At 40.4% G+C, this 15515-nt stretch overlaps 1 protein-coding gene across 1 annotated transcript in view; it reads right to left on the minus strand.

Annotated features, from left to right (window-relative positions):
- SGK1 (serum/glucocorticoid regulated kinase 1) overlaps window positions 1-9868 on the minus strand; it is a 67339-nt gene extending 57471 nt beyond the window's left edge. Inside the window, exon 1 of the mRNA XM_038132050.1 lies at window positions 9340-9868. Within this exon, the coding sequence (XP_037987978.1) occupies window positions 9340-9408 (69 nt within the window). The 5' untranslated portion in view covers window positions 9409-9868. The remainder of the gene's footprint in view (window positions 1-9339) is intronic.
- Window positions 9869-15515: the final 5647 nt, after the last annotated feature.

Genomic DNA, 15515 nt, shown 5'->3' on the forward strand with positions numbered 1-15515 from the left:
GAAAACAAAAGACACTGAAAGAACTGTATATTTTTTCACTAATCTTAATTAATTAGCTTGGAAAGAATTTCAAACCATTTTATGGACCTATTCTTTGGTAAATTTTTGCAATACATCTAAATTTGAATTGCTGACCTGCAGTTCAAGCATTTTTCTTAATAACCTTTTTCACTTATTTCTGCTACATACTTGAAAACTTTTCACAGCCCCAGTAAAAAACATACATGTGAACTGACTGAAGCAAGACAAATATCTAAGAAAAATAGAGCACAGAATAAAATAAAAGATAACTTTCCCCTCTATAAGTACAAAAGCCCCCGACTCTTTCCCAATCAGTCATATTAAAATAATTTTAATGGCAACAGTAGCCAGTGATTTTGACTATCTTATTTGTGTCCATGCAGTCTCAACTGAGATATGAATCTGAACTGTTTGGGTGCTGTCAGTCTCTTTTTCTCTACCCTGAAGAGCTTGCAATCTAGACAGCTGGCCAAATGATGCTTCTTGATCTAGTTGAGGTAGATTCCCAGGGTCAAATGTTACATAGGAGTCTGAGTTGCAGTGAGTTTGTTTTCCTGCTTACTCTTTTAGCACCTACCTCCTGAAAGGGCCCAGCCCACAGGGATGCTGAAAGAGTGTTGATGTGGGTAGGTGCAAACTGAGCCTTTCCAGAATAGGAGCCCCAGGGTCAAGTTCCATCTCTGTATCACACCTGTAGTCAGCTGGCAATGGGGCAGTGGACGCAGGGATCCCGTTCCTCCTTTTGAGTATTGAGTGTTTTCAGAAGGGTCCTAAAGTGTACTGCCTGACTGACGGGGATTTTTACCAGGTGTAGTCCTCTGGATCTTTTTAGAAGACAACTGAATGCCCATGGCATGGTTTGCACAGTGTACAAATATATGTGTGGCCCTGAAGAGCGCAAGCAGACAGGTTGTTTGCATCTGAAAAAGCAGCCCCTTGACTCCTGAGCTGCAGCATCTGACTGCACACACAGCTCCTCCTTCACTGGAGCTGGGTCATTAAACAGTTTGCTGCTGCTGCTGGTGGACACCAAACCAATCTCTGTGCACACCTAAAGCAAAAAGGCTGTCCCCATGCCTTGCACAGCTCACCATCCATGCTACTGATGTTATGCAGAAACTTGGTTGTTGGGGTTTGCTTGTGAGAGACACAAAAGCAGTGAAATAAGTGCTGGATTATGGAGCACAGCAGGCTCCAGTCTCAGGCTGTCCCCTCTTCAGCCATTTCCTGATGGGCTACAGTATGAGAACAGGCTTGGTCATGCTGGAAGACACTTATAAAACAACCATGACCCTTGGCGCTCTTGACTTTGCAGGGCAGGCAGAATCTCAATTTGTGATGCTTTTTCCTTTTGCAATCTTTTAATGAGCTGAATAGACTGGAAATAATAGCTTGTCAACTTAACACAGTATCTAGCATCTTCTGATGCCACTGCCACGTCAGCAAGACTGTATTAAACAAACACTTCTGACCACTTGACAAAAAATTATTTTGGTGCTGCTGCTGTTAAGCTGCTTAAAATGCCTGCATAAATTTCAGCCACACAAACCCAAGCAGATGTTTGCTGCTGCTCTTTCAAGGAAAGGAAATTTTTATTTTAGTGGTGGAAACTTAGAGTAAGGGTCAGGAAAGAAAGAATAACTGTTGTCTTGTATATGAGTTGTCTAACTGACTGAGTTACCTATTTTCTCTTTGTGCATTTATCTGTGAAATGGGTATGATTATTCTACCTTGTAAGGATATTTTGAGTCTTGATTAATTGCTTGTGAGCTGATCTGGAAATCTCTCAGTACAGTCTTCAATAAGCATTAAGATTTATTGTTTTCTTACTCCCTATATTTAATAGTCTTGCTATAAAAGCAACGGTTGTAAATAACAACCACTAGTAATTATTTTGTGATAATGTGCTATTTAGAAAAAAAAAAAACAACTGTTCTGTGTTATTGATTTGATTTTGCAACACAGTTTTGTTGTTTTAGGTTTTGCTTGGCTTTCCACTGCTTTAGCATCTCCATTTACATGTTTTTCTGCAGAGATGGTTCCTGTCTTCCGGTTTTCTTCTTTACATCAGCCAATTTGTTAGAAAGATACAATCTTTCCCCTTGCTTTCAATTCTCTGATTACCTTCTCTATGGACACAACCCTTGACCTCCCCTGATCTTGTAACCCTCATCAAAGCCATGTCTTTAATTAGCAGATAGGGTAACATATACACAGAGTTGCTCCAAACTCATAGTCCTTCCAAGTCCCTGCAGATCATATTTATCGAATCTCCCCACTTGGCAGAGGAACCACATTGATTTTTCAGCAGACACAGCTGTCTTCTTTCTTAGTATCTCAGTTTGCATCACCAGTTACCACACAGCTAAGGGTGTCCAAAACTCTCTGCGCTGTTCTTCTTGCTGACATTTTCTTACATCACAATGTTTTTCAGACAATTTGGATGTTTAGACTAAGGGTAAATGATACTGAGGCTGCTGAGCTGAGTTATGAGAGCAGGGACAACATTGTGTCTGGGGTAGAATTGCTCTAAGAATTTGACTCCACACTCTGTGGCATTTAAAACACTGTTAATATGTGCTTGGCAGAAGACTGGGAGATTTCACAGCTGGCCCTTCCCCAAAAAGAAGCTTTGCTCAGCTCTGAAGGCATGTAATGAAGGCAGACCAAAGCAATCTTCAGGCTCAAGCAATATCTAATCTGATCTTGAAAGGAATGAGCCAGAGCAGGCTCTCAAAGGAACTTCCCCCCATTGCTATTTGATTTTAGTGATGGTGGATAATGAGGACCTGAAAGTGGTAAAGGAGCTGAGAGCATGTTTGGAAAAATCCAGTCAGAATCTGAAATTAAAAAAAAAAATAGAGAAGTCCATTTCTCAGAAAGAGTGAGGTGAGATAAAAAGTAAATCTTTAAGTGAATTCTGTGCTCTGAGTTTTCCAGGAGGACAATGCTGTACAGCATAGAAGGAAAAAAATTATGGGACTATGTAAACAGAAACAAAACTATCACATCCGAAGGGAGAGCAAATTTTAAAGAATTCAGTAGAAAATGAATTAACATGCAACATGCATTTACCAGTATGCCAAACTTGCCTGATGTCTTCCTTTGATGAGGCAAGTGTGGATAATCTAATCCATATGGTCTTTGGTAACTCAGTAACACAGTGATAACACAAGGGAAATAAGTTAAAATGGAGAATAAGAATAGTCTTACAAATATAATCATGGGATAAAGGAGCAAGCAAAAAGTGTATTGTCAAGAGGAACATTACTACTGGAGATGGGTTTGATACAGAACCTAGGCTTGTGCTCAGAAAATTTGCCAGTGACACGTAGATCTGCTTAGCAAAAGAGTACTAGAGTGGTGGAAAAGAGTGGGAGGGAGGTTAGAAGTGTGTAGCAGACTCCATGAGAAAGAACTTTGAAAGAGGACTGTATGCATGCTTTGGTAACCCCAAAGAGATCTCTGGGCCAGCAAATATGACAGCTGCCTCTGTCTGCTAGAGTCACTGGGCAATGGAAAGTCTACCCTAAAGGAAGTGTCTAAAGGAAGTTGTCTTCTTTAGCCTAGACAAATACAGCTGAAAGAAGAAATGACTGCTCTCTATAAATACACCAGTGGTTGTATATGTGTGGGAAGGGCACAATCTATACAAGTTATTGCTTTGTATTAGTAAAAGAGTAAATGGGAATAAATTGATCATGTGTAAAAACTAGGCTGAAAATGAAAGGAGGATTTCTAAGTTTTCAAGCTGAGGGATTTTTCCAAAACTGGAAGAGAACCGGGCAGCTCCAAGCATTAGCTTGACAAATTTGTGATAGGAATTATGAGATGTGTTTAGGAAAGAAGATCAAGCTTAAGTTTAAGGAGTATGGATGTGCTTTCTAGTATTACATTTTTTATGAAGGAGAATGGAAGAGGTTAGACGAAGGAGAAATTAATAAGAAATAAGATTTTCCTCTCTCTTGATCTTTTTTCTTTCTTTCCTTTTCTCTCATTTTGCTGTCCTTCCTCTATTCCTCCCTATTTCTTTTTTCTTTTATTAATTTTATTCCAAGCTATTATACTTAACAACACTTTCATGTTTTAGTTTTGAACAAAGGATTCACGGATACTTTCTTGTCTAGATGTTGCCAGTTTTGTCTCATAAATCTTTTCCTGTATGCTAGCTGAAAACCAAAATATTAGCAGTGATCTCAACCCAAAGCTCATCTTGGTTTAATGGGAAGACAGAACAAAATATTTTTTTTAATGGAAAACCAGTACTGGGGCCTTACACTGTTTCTCATCCATTCTCATATTTCATCCCATGTGTTTACTTAATAGGATTTATCAGGAAACAGTTGATAGGCAGAAGACGAGAAAACTACTGGTCAGCTCAATGACTGCTTGCAGCAGGTTTGAAGCCTGATAGAGATATAAGGCCACCTTCATCTCAGTTACCTTACAGCCCCATGGTAATTGTGGTCTGCAATGCTCAGGTTATAGACTGATGGAGGCATTTGGGGCTGTGGTGGGCAAGGCTGGGAGCTCACAGCTTTGGCTGATGCTGAGAAAAGCCACGGATAATCAGCACCTCTTTACACAGAATGAGTGAGATGGGAAAAAAATTCTCTGCTGCAGGTCTTTGCCTTATTTGCAGCCACCTTGGATCCTTGTCTCTGGAAATCAGCTTTAAAATTTGTGTATTTTTGTGACATTGGCACAAGCAGCTAAGAAAAGCAGCAGTATAATCAGCCATCCCATATAGAGCTGAGATTTTCCCATGGTATAGACGTCTTGTCTCTCATTTTCTTCTAGGTATGCTCCCAATTACCCTAAATAAAAGGTATCTCCAGCCCTTAAATAAATTCCTAGCTTTGTAAAAGCGGCAGAGCAGAGAGCAATCCCCCCCCCAGCACAATCTACCAGAGGGACCATAATCTGTAGGAACTCAGCTGGAAGTACTGCATTCAAGGGCTTTCTGTATCACTAAATTACTGTAGTCCTAAAAATGGCACTCAGGTAATTCTGCAGTCCCCTCAGCCATGTATTGCCTTGGGCTCTAATGCAGCCTGAGCTGTCATCTTCACGCATGATGATGTTTAAGGGTTAGTCTTTTCAGCTCGTATATGGAGAAAGCTGGTGGTATGTAGTGCCATAAAATATCAACATGGAAAGGAGAAGGACATGGCTTCCACAAACTGCTTGTTTGGAAAAACTGCATAGAAACAAAGGTTGCTATTTTCTCTTCATTCTTGCGCGCTCACTTTGGCTTGACCTAAATTGCTAATTAATGTAAATTTTCTCAGTGAAAAAGGATTATGGATATTCTTTCCCTTATCAGGTTTCAGACTAGCAAATCCTTAATCTCTGCAATAAACTTCTTCTCTAAGACATGCCCTGTTTCTTTTTTTTTTTCCTTTTATGGAAGACAGCTATTTCTTTTCCCATTTATCAATCTTTTATCTTCTTCACATTCTGAATAAATTTGTATTTGGTGTTGGTCCAGACCTAAGAGGATAATGAATTTCCATATTCATTGAGGTTACCACATCATGAGCACAGTATTTAAGTGGCAGGGACAATTCATCATCACTCACCCTGGTTTAACCATGTTGGTTTGTGTTGTGATATATTACATGGCATGTTATTTTGATATGAACAAGGTTATATATTGTAAAATACTATCCAAAACCTTCATAAGGTAGTCTAATGCAACAGAAGAGGCAGTGCAAATACCACAAATGCCCACTTGCCAAAAAACCTCTGGCAGTGATGGCAGCAGGTGAAAATGAAAGGCCCCTCTGCCCTGGCATATCTCATTGGCCGAGGAGGCATAGCATATTTGCAGGTTTACCACATGCAATGATCTTTTGAATTGGGAGCATCCTGCTGTGTGGGCAATCCTGCACAGCTCTGAAGGATGAGACCTGCAAGCCCCTCACAACAGAAGGATGTGACTTCTGCCAATTTTTATTTAACTTTGGGAAAGTCAAGCTGCTGCTGGTATATGAAGAAAAAAGAGATTTCCCAGCCATTTATAGCCAAAGCTGTTTAAATGGGCTATTTTTATTGGTATCCAGTATGTGATGTCAGTGGACAAGGAAGAGGATAGTAGGAAAAATGAAGGTAATTGTGTGCCATCAGATGACAATGTCTTTTAACCTCTCAACCTTGTCAGGAGGTAATCCTTTTATGCCATGGCCCAATATTATTTGAACAATGGTGTTTATAATTTATCTTCATTAGATTAACTTCAGATTTCCCCCTTGTACCTATATATGGCTCATCTTCTTCTCTCCCCTTCTCTTTTTAGATTTGTGCCATCTTTAATTAAAACTCAATATTTAACCATTAAAACTTCTGATTCTAGGCACAATTACTTGTTATACCTCTTGCAATCAATAAAAGACAGGCATTGTAAATCCATTGGTTTTCTCCAAGCTGCACCCATTTTAAGTGGATGAAGTCCCTATTTTGTTGTTCCAACCCCACCAGAAGTGCTAGGGGCTATTCTGCAAAACAAATAGTTTCTATTTCCCTTTTTATTTCAATTAAGTGTGCTGCCCTTTAATTTCAGCCTTTCCTTCCTGTTCTCTGACCTCTGGACATGATTAGTCCATACCCTGAATCATCTGACACAGCAGGCTGCATCCCAGAGGGGCAGTACTTTGTCATCAGAGAATAAGCCAGGCTTAAAAAAAAAAAATCTGTTCCTCAAATTCAAGTCAATGTTTGAATGCACTTTCAGCCTCGTCTAAATCCACAGAGCTCTGCCAGTCCTTTCTGCACTCTTGGACACAGCAACAAACAGGATTGCAATTTAATGAGAGTGTAAGTCTCAATGGGAAATGACAACAATGAAGATACCTCTGGCACTTTCTTCCAAACAAATTCTGAGTTGAAAAAACAGCAGCATTTCCCAAAATTTACTCTACATTAATTTGGATTTTTTAGAATTAGATTTGGAAAGCACCTCTGCTAGAAATGTGTGCTTTTGAGGAGACAGACACAGTGATTTCAAACTGGAGAGATCAGAACCCCAACCCTTGTTTCATCATAGATCCTGCTGGTGATCTGGGAGAAGCCTGTGCAGCACCCAGATAACAAATCTCCTTCTCTGGGTTTCAGGCATCTGTCAGTAAGGAGGGATAGCAGTACCTCACCCAGCAGCCAGGACTGCCAGGCTTCAGTGCAAGAGCACTGTCAAACAGCTCTACCACACACTACCAAGAAACCTTGCAAGTGTGCTTCTGTACACACAGGATTCTGGTGGTTGTTCAGCCTGAGTGTCCAGATCACTGGCAGGGGGCAAAATCAACTCGTGAACCATCTCATGTTCTCCCAGTAGTTAACATACAATGTGTCACCAGTGAAGCAAATGCAAGGCATATTTCTGGGACCCAACAACACGTTATGAGCATAATGTGCTTTTTTGTTTGTGTATTTTTCAAACACTGGCGTTGGACAATGGGGATTTTCTGCAAGAAAAGTAAGAGGGGTAAGAGAAACATCAATGAACACACATATCTATTCACAGAAAAGTATAGGGAGAGAATTCCCTTCTTGGTGTCTCTAAATTGGTTTTACTGATTATGTCCATCTTCATCACAATAGCAAAAAGGCAACATCTGTTAAAATGAAAACTTTCAGAAACCAAAGGCAGCTATTTGTCCTGTTCCACTGTTGAGGACTGTATCAGTATGCCAGCTTCTTCAATTATGACTACAATTGACAATCTCTTTCAACAGAAAATTCAGTGATTATCAGTGTAGGTCTGAAAAAAGTCTCACAAATCACAATTTTCCATTCTTCTAGAACAAAATTAGGTAGAGGTTTCCAGTGATAACTTCTCAGTGACTCTAAACAGATAGAAGACAGTTGCCAATACAGGAACCTTGTACATAAATTGCAAGCCAGTTACTTTCCTCTTTAATAATACAATTATACTAAAACCTTCAAGCAGTTTAAAAAAAACAACAGATAACCTTACTGGTAAGCTGAGTATCAGACATATATGTGACAAGAGTAATGTACTTAAATGAGAAGCATGTTGGGATAAGAACCATTTTTTATGGGCTGAATTTATGTGCTGTTTGAGTTATCAGTCTGAGGCTTCTACAAACCACCTTGGAAACAACAATTGTTGGCTAACACTGCGCTTTTTTCCTCTGAGTGACCCAGCTAATATTTTCTACATCTGCCCTTAAATGTGGCATCTTGGTGCCTGAAAGGGTTTAACCTCAGCTTACAAATTACTTACCGGTGTAGGCTTCATTTTTTTTTTGGCCGAAGGGTTAAAAGGACTGACCATATTCTTGGCATAATGGAGAGTGAGAGAATGAATGGGGATGAATGAATGAATGAACTAATGAGTGAATGGAGCAGCTTATCTGCTCCTACTCCAGTCTGTTTAAAGAGAGGGTTGTCTTTCTAATCACTCAGGAAATCCTTTCCATAGTGTAGTCCCTGCTAACAATCTCTTTCTGATGCTTTGCTTCTGCTGTCTGGGTCTACCCAGACATATCCAGAATACCTGTCCTGCTGCCACACGGAAATGACTTTGTTTCTCAAGTTAAATAAAGAGTGTGCAGTATTGTCACTAGAAAAGAGTCAAAGAAACAGAAAGGACTTAGCCAAAGTGATGAGATACAGTTACACCTGCATTTCTTTGAGGAAATCATCAAATAAAATGCATAGCAAATATTTTCTAAATCCTGATATATCTAAGTTAAAGAATATAAAGGAAAATCAAATCCAGGTGTAGCTCAGTCTTAGTCTTTTTTTCCTCCATATATTATGATTACAGGCAAATTACAAGCTGTGAAGTATTTTCCTGAGCTCACAAATGCTCCTTTGTTCTCTTTTTTCCCCTACTTTGTGAGCTGATGAATGGATGAGGGTAATGCTATCCTTCAGGAAAGTAAATGGAAGGTGTGGAGGGAGACATAACCCTAGGTGGATGTGGAGGAGCGAGACAGAGACAAGATGCAACATCCCGGCACTCTGCTTTGGAGTGCATTATCCCAGCCTGAAGAGCTGTCTGTATTGCGTCAAGCCCTGGGGTCAGCTGTGACAGAGATACACATTCCACAGCACAGAGTGCTGATGTAATGCCTTTGGAGCCCCCAGCCTCGTCCCCCTGCCCTGCTCCTCTTCACCTGCACTGCTATTGCCCTTGGTGTTCAGTAGAACTGCTCATGCCATGGGCTCTGTAAAGTACACCAATGCACTTTCCTTCTTCAATGACTTTCTCTCTGCTCTGGCTAAGTAAGAAATGCAGCAATATTAAAAGGGAAAAAAAGAAAGAAAGAAATGATTAAAGGAAAATCTTACCCTCTTTTTAAAAAACTGAAAGGCTGAGCACTTCTTGACTGGAAATCCATTCATGTCTTTGTTGACCATTTTCCACAGTGAAGGGTACACAGTGATAGATCCAGTGTGCCAGCGTGGCACTTGCTTAGTGCATCTGTTTTCCTCTGTATTCTTTCAGCTAATGAAGACAGAGCAGGGCAGGAGGCTCACCGGCACGGCTCAGGCAGCTGTCCTTTACACATTCATCCTCCTGCACCAGCTACTGCAGCAGCAGCAGCAGTGGCAGCAGCAGCAGCAACCTTTTCCAGCTTTCAGATGCAGCTCTCTATTAGCTCCTTAAAGCCATCCCCTAAATACATATACTCCTGTAAAATCCCGTGACAGCTCTCAGATCAGAGGCAGCAGACCTCAGGCTAAGTGGGTCTCACATAAACCCAGGTTCATCCATCCTGTGAGAGTTACTGGTACCACATGCTGTACAGGCGTAGAGGACACCGTGCTTAATTTGCTATTCTCCTTCTTCAGGTGGTACGGTTCACTGCTGTTCAACGCTGTTTGAGATGAGAGCTGGTTTCGATTGTGCAAATTTCAGTGGGAGCTGCAGTTCAGCAACAGCAGAGAGAGAGAGAGAGAGAGAGGGAGGGAGGGAGGGAGGGAGGGGAAGGGGGGGAAGGAGAGAGAAAGAGAGAGAGAGAGAGAGAGAGAGAGAGAGAGATGCACAGGCAGAGCAGCCGAACACAAATAACCGTACAAAGGATAGTAGGATCAGGGAAAGAAGTGCTGAAAGGCAATATCTTTCCCCTGGGAGAATGACAGGGGTAGCTGTCATTTTACATGTGAACAGCCTCTGAGTAAGACAAAAAGAAACACAGGTCAATTTAAAAAAAATGTTTTCCCTACGTTGTTCTGATTTAAACAGTGGTACTTTGGAAAAAAGCCCATCCAGTGATCAATGCCATACTGGGTTATGTGACAGGACATGCTGCAGAGAGTTCAATGAGCTTAAAGGAAACCCACAGTTCCTATAAAATACATTTTTTATATGTGGTGCAGATAAATGTGAGCTAAGCAGACACAGACACATTTGTCCAGATATTTCCGTAGAAGCATAGATGTATAGCTTTTAAAACCCGAAGGGTTTTTTCATTAGAAATAGGACTAAAAAGAATCTTGAAAAGGCACCTTTTTTAGCTTCCTTTTTATTAAATTCAAGTGAGTTAAATGTCACCAAGTCCAGTGAATCCAATAATATGTGTTTAACTAAACTGTAAAGTATATTTTAATTAAGCTACATTTTCCAGAAAGGTTTGGAAAATAAAATAGGGTTTTCATGACCTCCTATCAGCCTATGTTCCAGGTTAATAAAAATCAGTTTCAAGAAAGGACCTAATTTCTAATATTGATCTGGCTTCTCATTCGAGCCATAACTTCCAATATAGGTCAGCCCTGTAATATAAAGAATATTATATATATATATTATATATATATATATTATATATATATATATATATATATATATATATTAGGATTCTGCTCTAATGTAAGTAATCTCTATGATGTTTAGATAAATAGACTGAGCAGTTCACATTTTTCAGTGGAAGCCATTTTCAGTAGTCTTTGAAGATACTGTGTCACTCTTCCCTGTCTCTTTTATCCCCTCTTTTGAAGATCCTTTAATAATAAGAGCTGTATATCCTATCTCAGTGCAAGGTTCCCCTTATTGCATGTAGAGAGGTGAAACTATGGGCTGCTCCCCAGAGAATCCCACAGGTCTTAGGACCTGTGCAACTTGCTGGAGACCCGGGCTGAGCAGCTTGTAGGCTATGATCTTTTTACAAGTCAACAACATCTATTTCCCAACTTTGTACTTTTAGCTCTCCATCACTGTTTATAAACATCTTGTTAAACATCATCTTAGACTTGGAATTTCTTAAGGATTTAGTACCACAGCATTCATTCAAAACCTCTTTCCTGCATACCTATTTCTCCAATTTTCATTTTTTCCTCCTTTCTTTTCCCATCCTTTCCTATCCTTTTTCTGTCCTTTCCTTTCCTTTTCCTGTCTTTCCCCTTTGTCTTTAATTGCAGTAGTCACAGCGATCACAGTAATATTCTGAGAAATATTTCTTGGGCTGAGGTTAAAAATTCTGGTCAAAATTATGAGGGGGAAGTACAGCCTGATCCCAGGTCACAAATGAAAACATTCATTGGAAGGATACAGTTCAACGTCCAAGCAGCACAAAAGACATAATCTTGATTTTGGATGTTCTTATAGGGCTGTGTCAAACAAGGGGCTGAAAAGCCAATATCTCATCAGAATTGTTTCACTTTATATAACTAATTGTCACTGGAGCAAGGACAGAGGGAATTTTCCACTCTGCTTCTCTGTCTGGGGCTAATGGATTTTGCCAAGGAGCAATTCAGCCCAGCCCTTGAAAACTGATCAGCAATTCAGAGTGCCCAGCTAGAGGGACATTGAGGAGATTTTTAGAAAATACAGAATTCTCAATATTCCTCTGCCAGGCTTCCCTGAAGTGAGCACCACCCTCCTCCACCTTGCAGCCAATCCCTCAGTCTCATTGATCTCTCATTAATCTGCTGTGCTTTAGAGCTGTCAGAACTATATTCTGGTGCTTAGAAATGTAGACAATGGCGAGTGCCCAATTTCTACTGGTGGTGTCTCTTACTATTCTGAGAACCATGTGCTTTGTTGGCTAATCTGAAATGCAAGAAAATGATTGTCAAAAGAATGACTTTCATTCAGGCAAACCAGGAAGCTCACTATGCACGTACATTTATTTTTGAGATCTTTGATCTATTCAGCCACAGCTTTGATCTGTCTCTCAGCCTCAGATATTTCTCCTGCAGGCACTGCCTTCTCTTTCACAAAAGCATTTGTGTTGTCTCTACCTCCTCCATAAGATTTCCAGACTGCTGACTGAAACGCCATTCTCCTTCCAGCCTCCTAAACCTGGCACCCTGCAGGCTGCTGAGCGTGGTGACTGCCCCTGTGAAGATATCTCATGGGTCCTGGTGCCAGGGCCTTGACCTCCAGACCTTTTTTTGGTATTTATTTTCTTTGGGTGTTTGCCTCTTTTCAGCTGAAGAAACTATGCAGTTATGTTAATTTCCATTAGAGAGAAAAAAACTCCAGCCGCTTTTAAAGTAGCCTGATAGTTTTAAAGTACTGTAGGAGTTATTTTTCAATGCAGGTGCATTGCTGCAAGGGGAATGACCTAAGACACTATCCCTGAATCACAGAGAACCCTCCTTGGCCTCTTCAGGATATCCATATTTTGATTAGAATTCTTCTCAGTTGAAATCCCATTGGCTCTGTGGCCTCCAAGGAGTTTATTTGCAAACTTTTTTTTTTTTTTTTTACTACACGCATCAGAGTGCAACTCAGTGCCTGCAGAGCTTGTATGTAGCATAGGAGATCACAAATCTAAAAGAGAAGGAAAAGGGAAATACCGTATATTTGTTTTTACATCAGAAGCCAAAGATTTAAAGCCATAGATATTTTTACAAGAAAAAGTGTTTCACTTTTTTTTATGATGCCAAAAGTATGGCTTAATAATTAAACCTTAAATGAACATAAAACTCCGTGTTCACTGCATTTAACTTCAATAAAAAGGCATAAAAATTGAGTAGGAAAATAAGAATTTCAGCCAAGACAACCCACTCAGCTGTGCTTTATTGTGATTGTCATGAAACATCAAGGGCTTTCATCAGCTTGGTGGACTGCCAGATATACCAAACACTTTAAACAAGTCCTACAGGTACTTCATGCTTTAACAGCCTTTAGCCGTTCCCATTAAATTGTCATATACTCCCCCAGTGATAAAATAAGCTTTTTATTAGGGCAGTCAGGAGAGCAATACACATATATTCTAGCTACAGAATTCTGGAGAGCTGCAAAACACATGGTAGCATTTGAATCCCTGTGAGGCAGCCCCACAGGGAGAGCATGAAGGTGCTTTTCTTGAAGATCTTCTTGAAGAAATAATATAACCTTTGATTGACATAATATGCAAAGGACACTAAGCCTGGACCAGAATTCTCATTCTCTTGTTGTGCCTTTTATGAACACAGCATACCAATAATTTGCCTTGCTTTTAAATGCTTACAAGTGTAATGTCACAGATAACAGGTGGTAAATCAATCCAGGGTTTATCATGGAAAGAGTAGATTACATTGACGAGTTTAATTAGTTGTGACCTTAACAGACTAAATATTTTTTCTCCCACTGACTAAGACGAATGCTCAGTATGAAGTCACAGTTTTTAGCCCTTTTTTGTGGTTCCCTCTGCCGTGCTTTCAAAGTTGCTTGCATCTCTGGCAGGGGCCAAAATCACATGTGGCAATTTGTGGAATGTTAGGAGTTCTTACGCAGCTGCTCAGTCTGTGTGCTGAGTGCTGCTTCCCTCACTTCCTTTGTGGGCAGGGAAAGGTGGATAGCTTCCAGCACCCATGACTGGTATTTTACCCTGGTATCCTATGATGAAGAAACCCAGATGATGAACAAGCCCAGCTTGTTTACCAGAGTAACCCAGGACCAGCTCAGAAAATAAGAAAAATAACTGAAGAGAGCAGAATGAGTGTTTGAACATTTTCTATGTCCAGAAATGTCTAGCTGAGTGTCCCTATGGCTTTCATCTCAGCTCTGCCTTAGAGCAGTTCTTGACACTTCTGTGGTTGCTCCTCTAGCTTTGGCCTTGTCAACACCTACCTTGGAATCCTGTTGTGTGGACACTACCCTTAGACCAGCTCTCACGTGTTCTTCATCTTGTATTGCTCACAAGCATCACTTGTTCCCCACTTGTTTCTACTTGTATTTGCCAACCCTGCCCCTGATCATATGCAGCTCAAGACCTCATGGACTGCATGGTGCAGCTTGTCAGCCAAATTTTCCCACAGTTCTTCCTCTGTGCTTGCACTGTGCTCTCCCAGTCACTGTGAGGATTGGGGCACTGAGTGACACGGCAACAACCCCAACGAACAGCCACCACATTCACTCACCAGAAGTTAAAGCTGGAGATACAATGCCCAGCAATGAAAGACTAACATTGATAAAATTGTTGGGAAGAAAGAAAAGCATTTTAGCACTTAGGAAGGTTGCTCAAAACTAGCACTACTTTCTTTAGGGAAAAACTAAGGTTAGGATCCTAAGGAAGTTATGGTACTTTCCTGCAGTGAGATAACACTCACAGTATTGTAGGAAGACAGAAGGAAGTGGGTAGGGGGTGTTTCCTCAGCTGGGAGAAAAGAAGGATGAAGATCCTTCTGTACAGTGCTGTCCAGAAACATGGCACAGCTAGAGCTGGGCCCTGTCAGAGCGCTCCAGTCTTTCCTTCACCTGACCCAGTTGATTATGCCAGTCTTTCACAGCTTGTGCTGGTTGAATAGAAAAGGAAATCTAGCTCCTCCCTAGCCCTTCCAACTTCTTAAAAATGGCTTACAACACTTTCTGTTCATACACAATATCAGAAGCAATTTGAAGGTCTGATAGTCTGAAATCCTTCCAGTCCTGGAAGCAATTGTTCCATATTTCATAGGGGAGCTGAAATCCCCTTCTGTCCAGCTGTATGTAGTTCCCATTTCTAGCCTACAGAGAGCAGGGGATATAAAATCTATTCCACAGGAAGAAAACATCAATCTATATCCTATAGGCCACAAAACAATCACCAGAAAATAATGAACTTTGCTTGCTGCTGACCTGAGCAGAATTCAAACTGTGAAAATTTCCATGTCCAAGATCAGTCAGCTTAGTTAAAGTGCCTAAGTGAGTTTAATTTTTGCATGCTTGACTTTCACTGTTTGATTATTTCAGGCATCTCATTTCCTCGAGTATTACTTAGAGGAGGAATGAAAATAAAATGATACATGAAACCATGAAATGAAATAGAACTGACAGTCACAAAAGAGAGAGAGAGAGAGAGATCTGGTTCTAAAGCAAGCAAAATTTCACTGGAATAGACAGAGATGCTTTGTTTTTGCCAGGACTCTGTTTTTCCCAGAGAAGTCCAATATAGAAAAAAAAAAGAAAAAAGAAAACAGGATAGAGGAAGGTCATCATTATTACTGTAGCCCCTTAATTAGATTTCCTAACTGTATCTTGATTGATCTGTAAGGTTTTTAGAGATAGGGAGCCAAAAAGCATTAGGGGGAAAAATCAGATTTTATGGAAACCCTACTGA

Source organism: Motacilla alba, chromosome 3, assembly GCF_015832195.1.
Source record: "Motacilla alba alba isolate MOTALB_02 chromosome 3, Motacilla_alba_V1.0_pri, whole genome shotgun sequence".
Taxonomy (NCBI): Eukaryota; Metazoa; Chordata; class Aves; order Passeriformes; family Motacillidae; genus Motacilla; species Motacilla alba.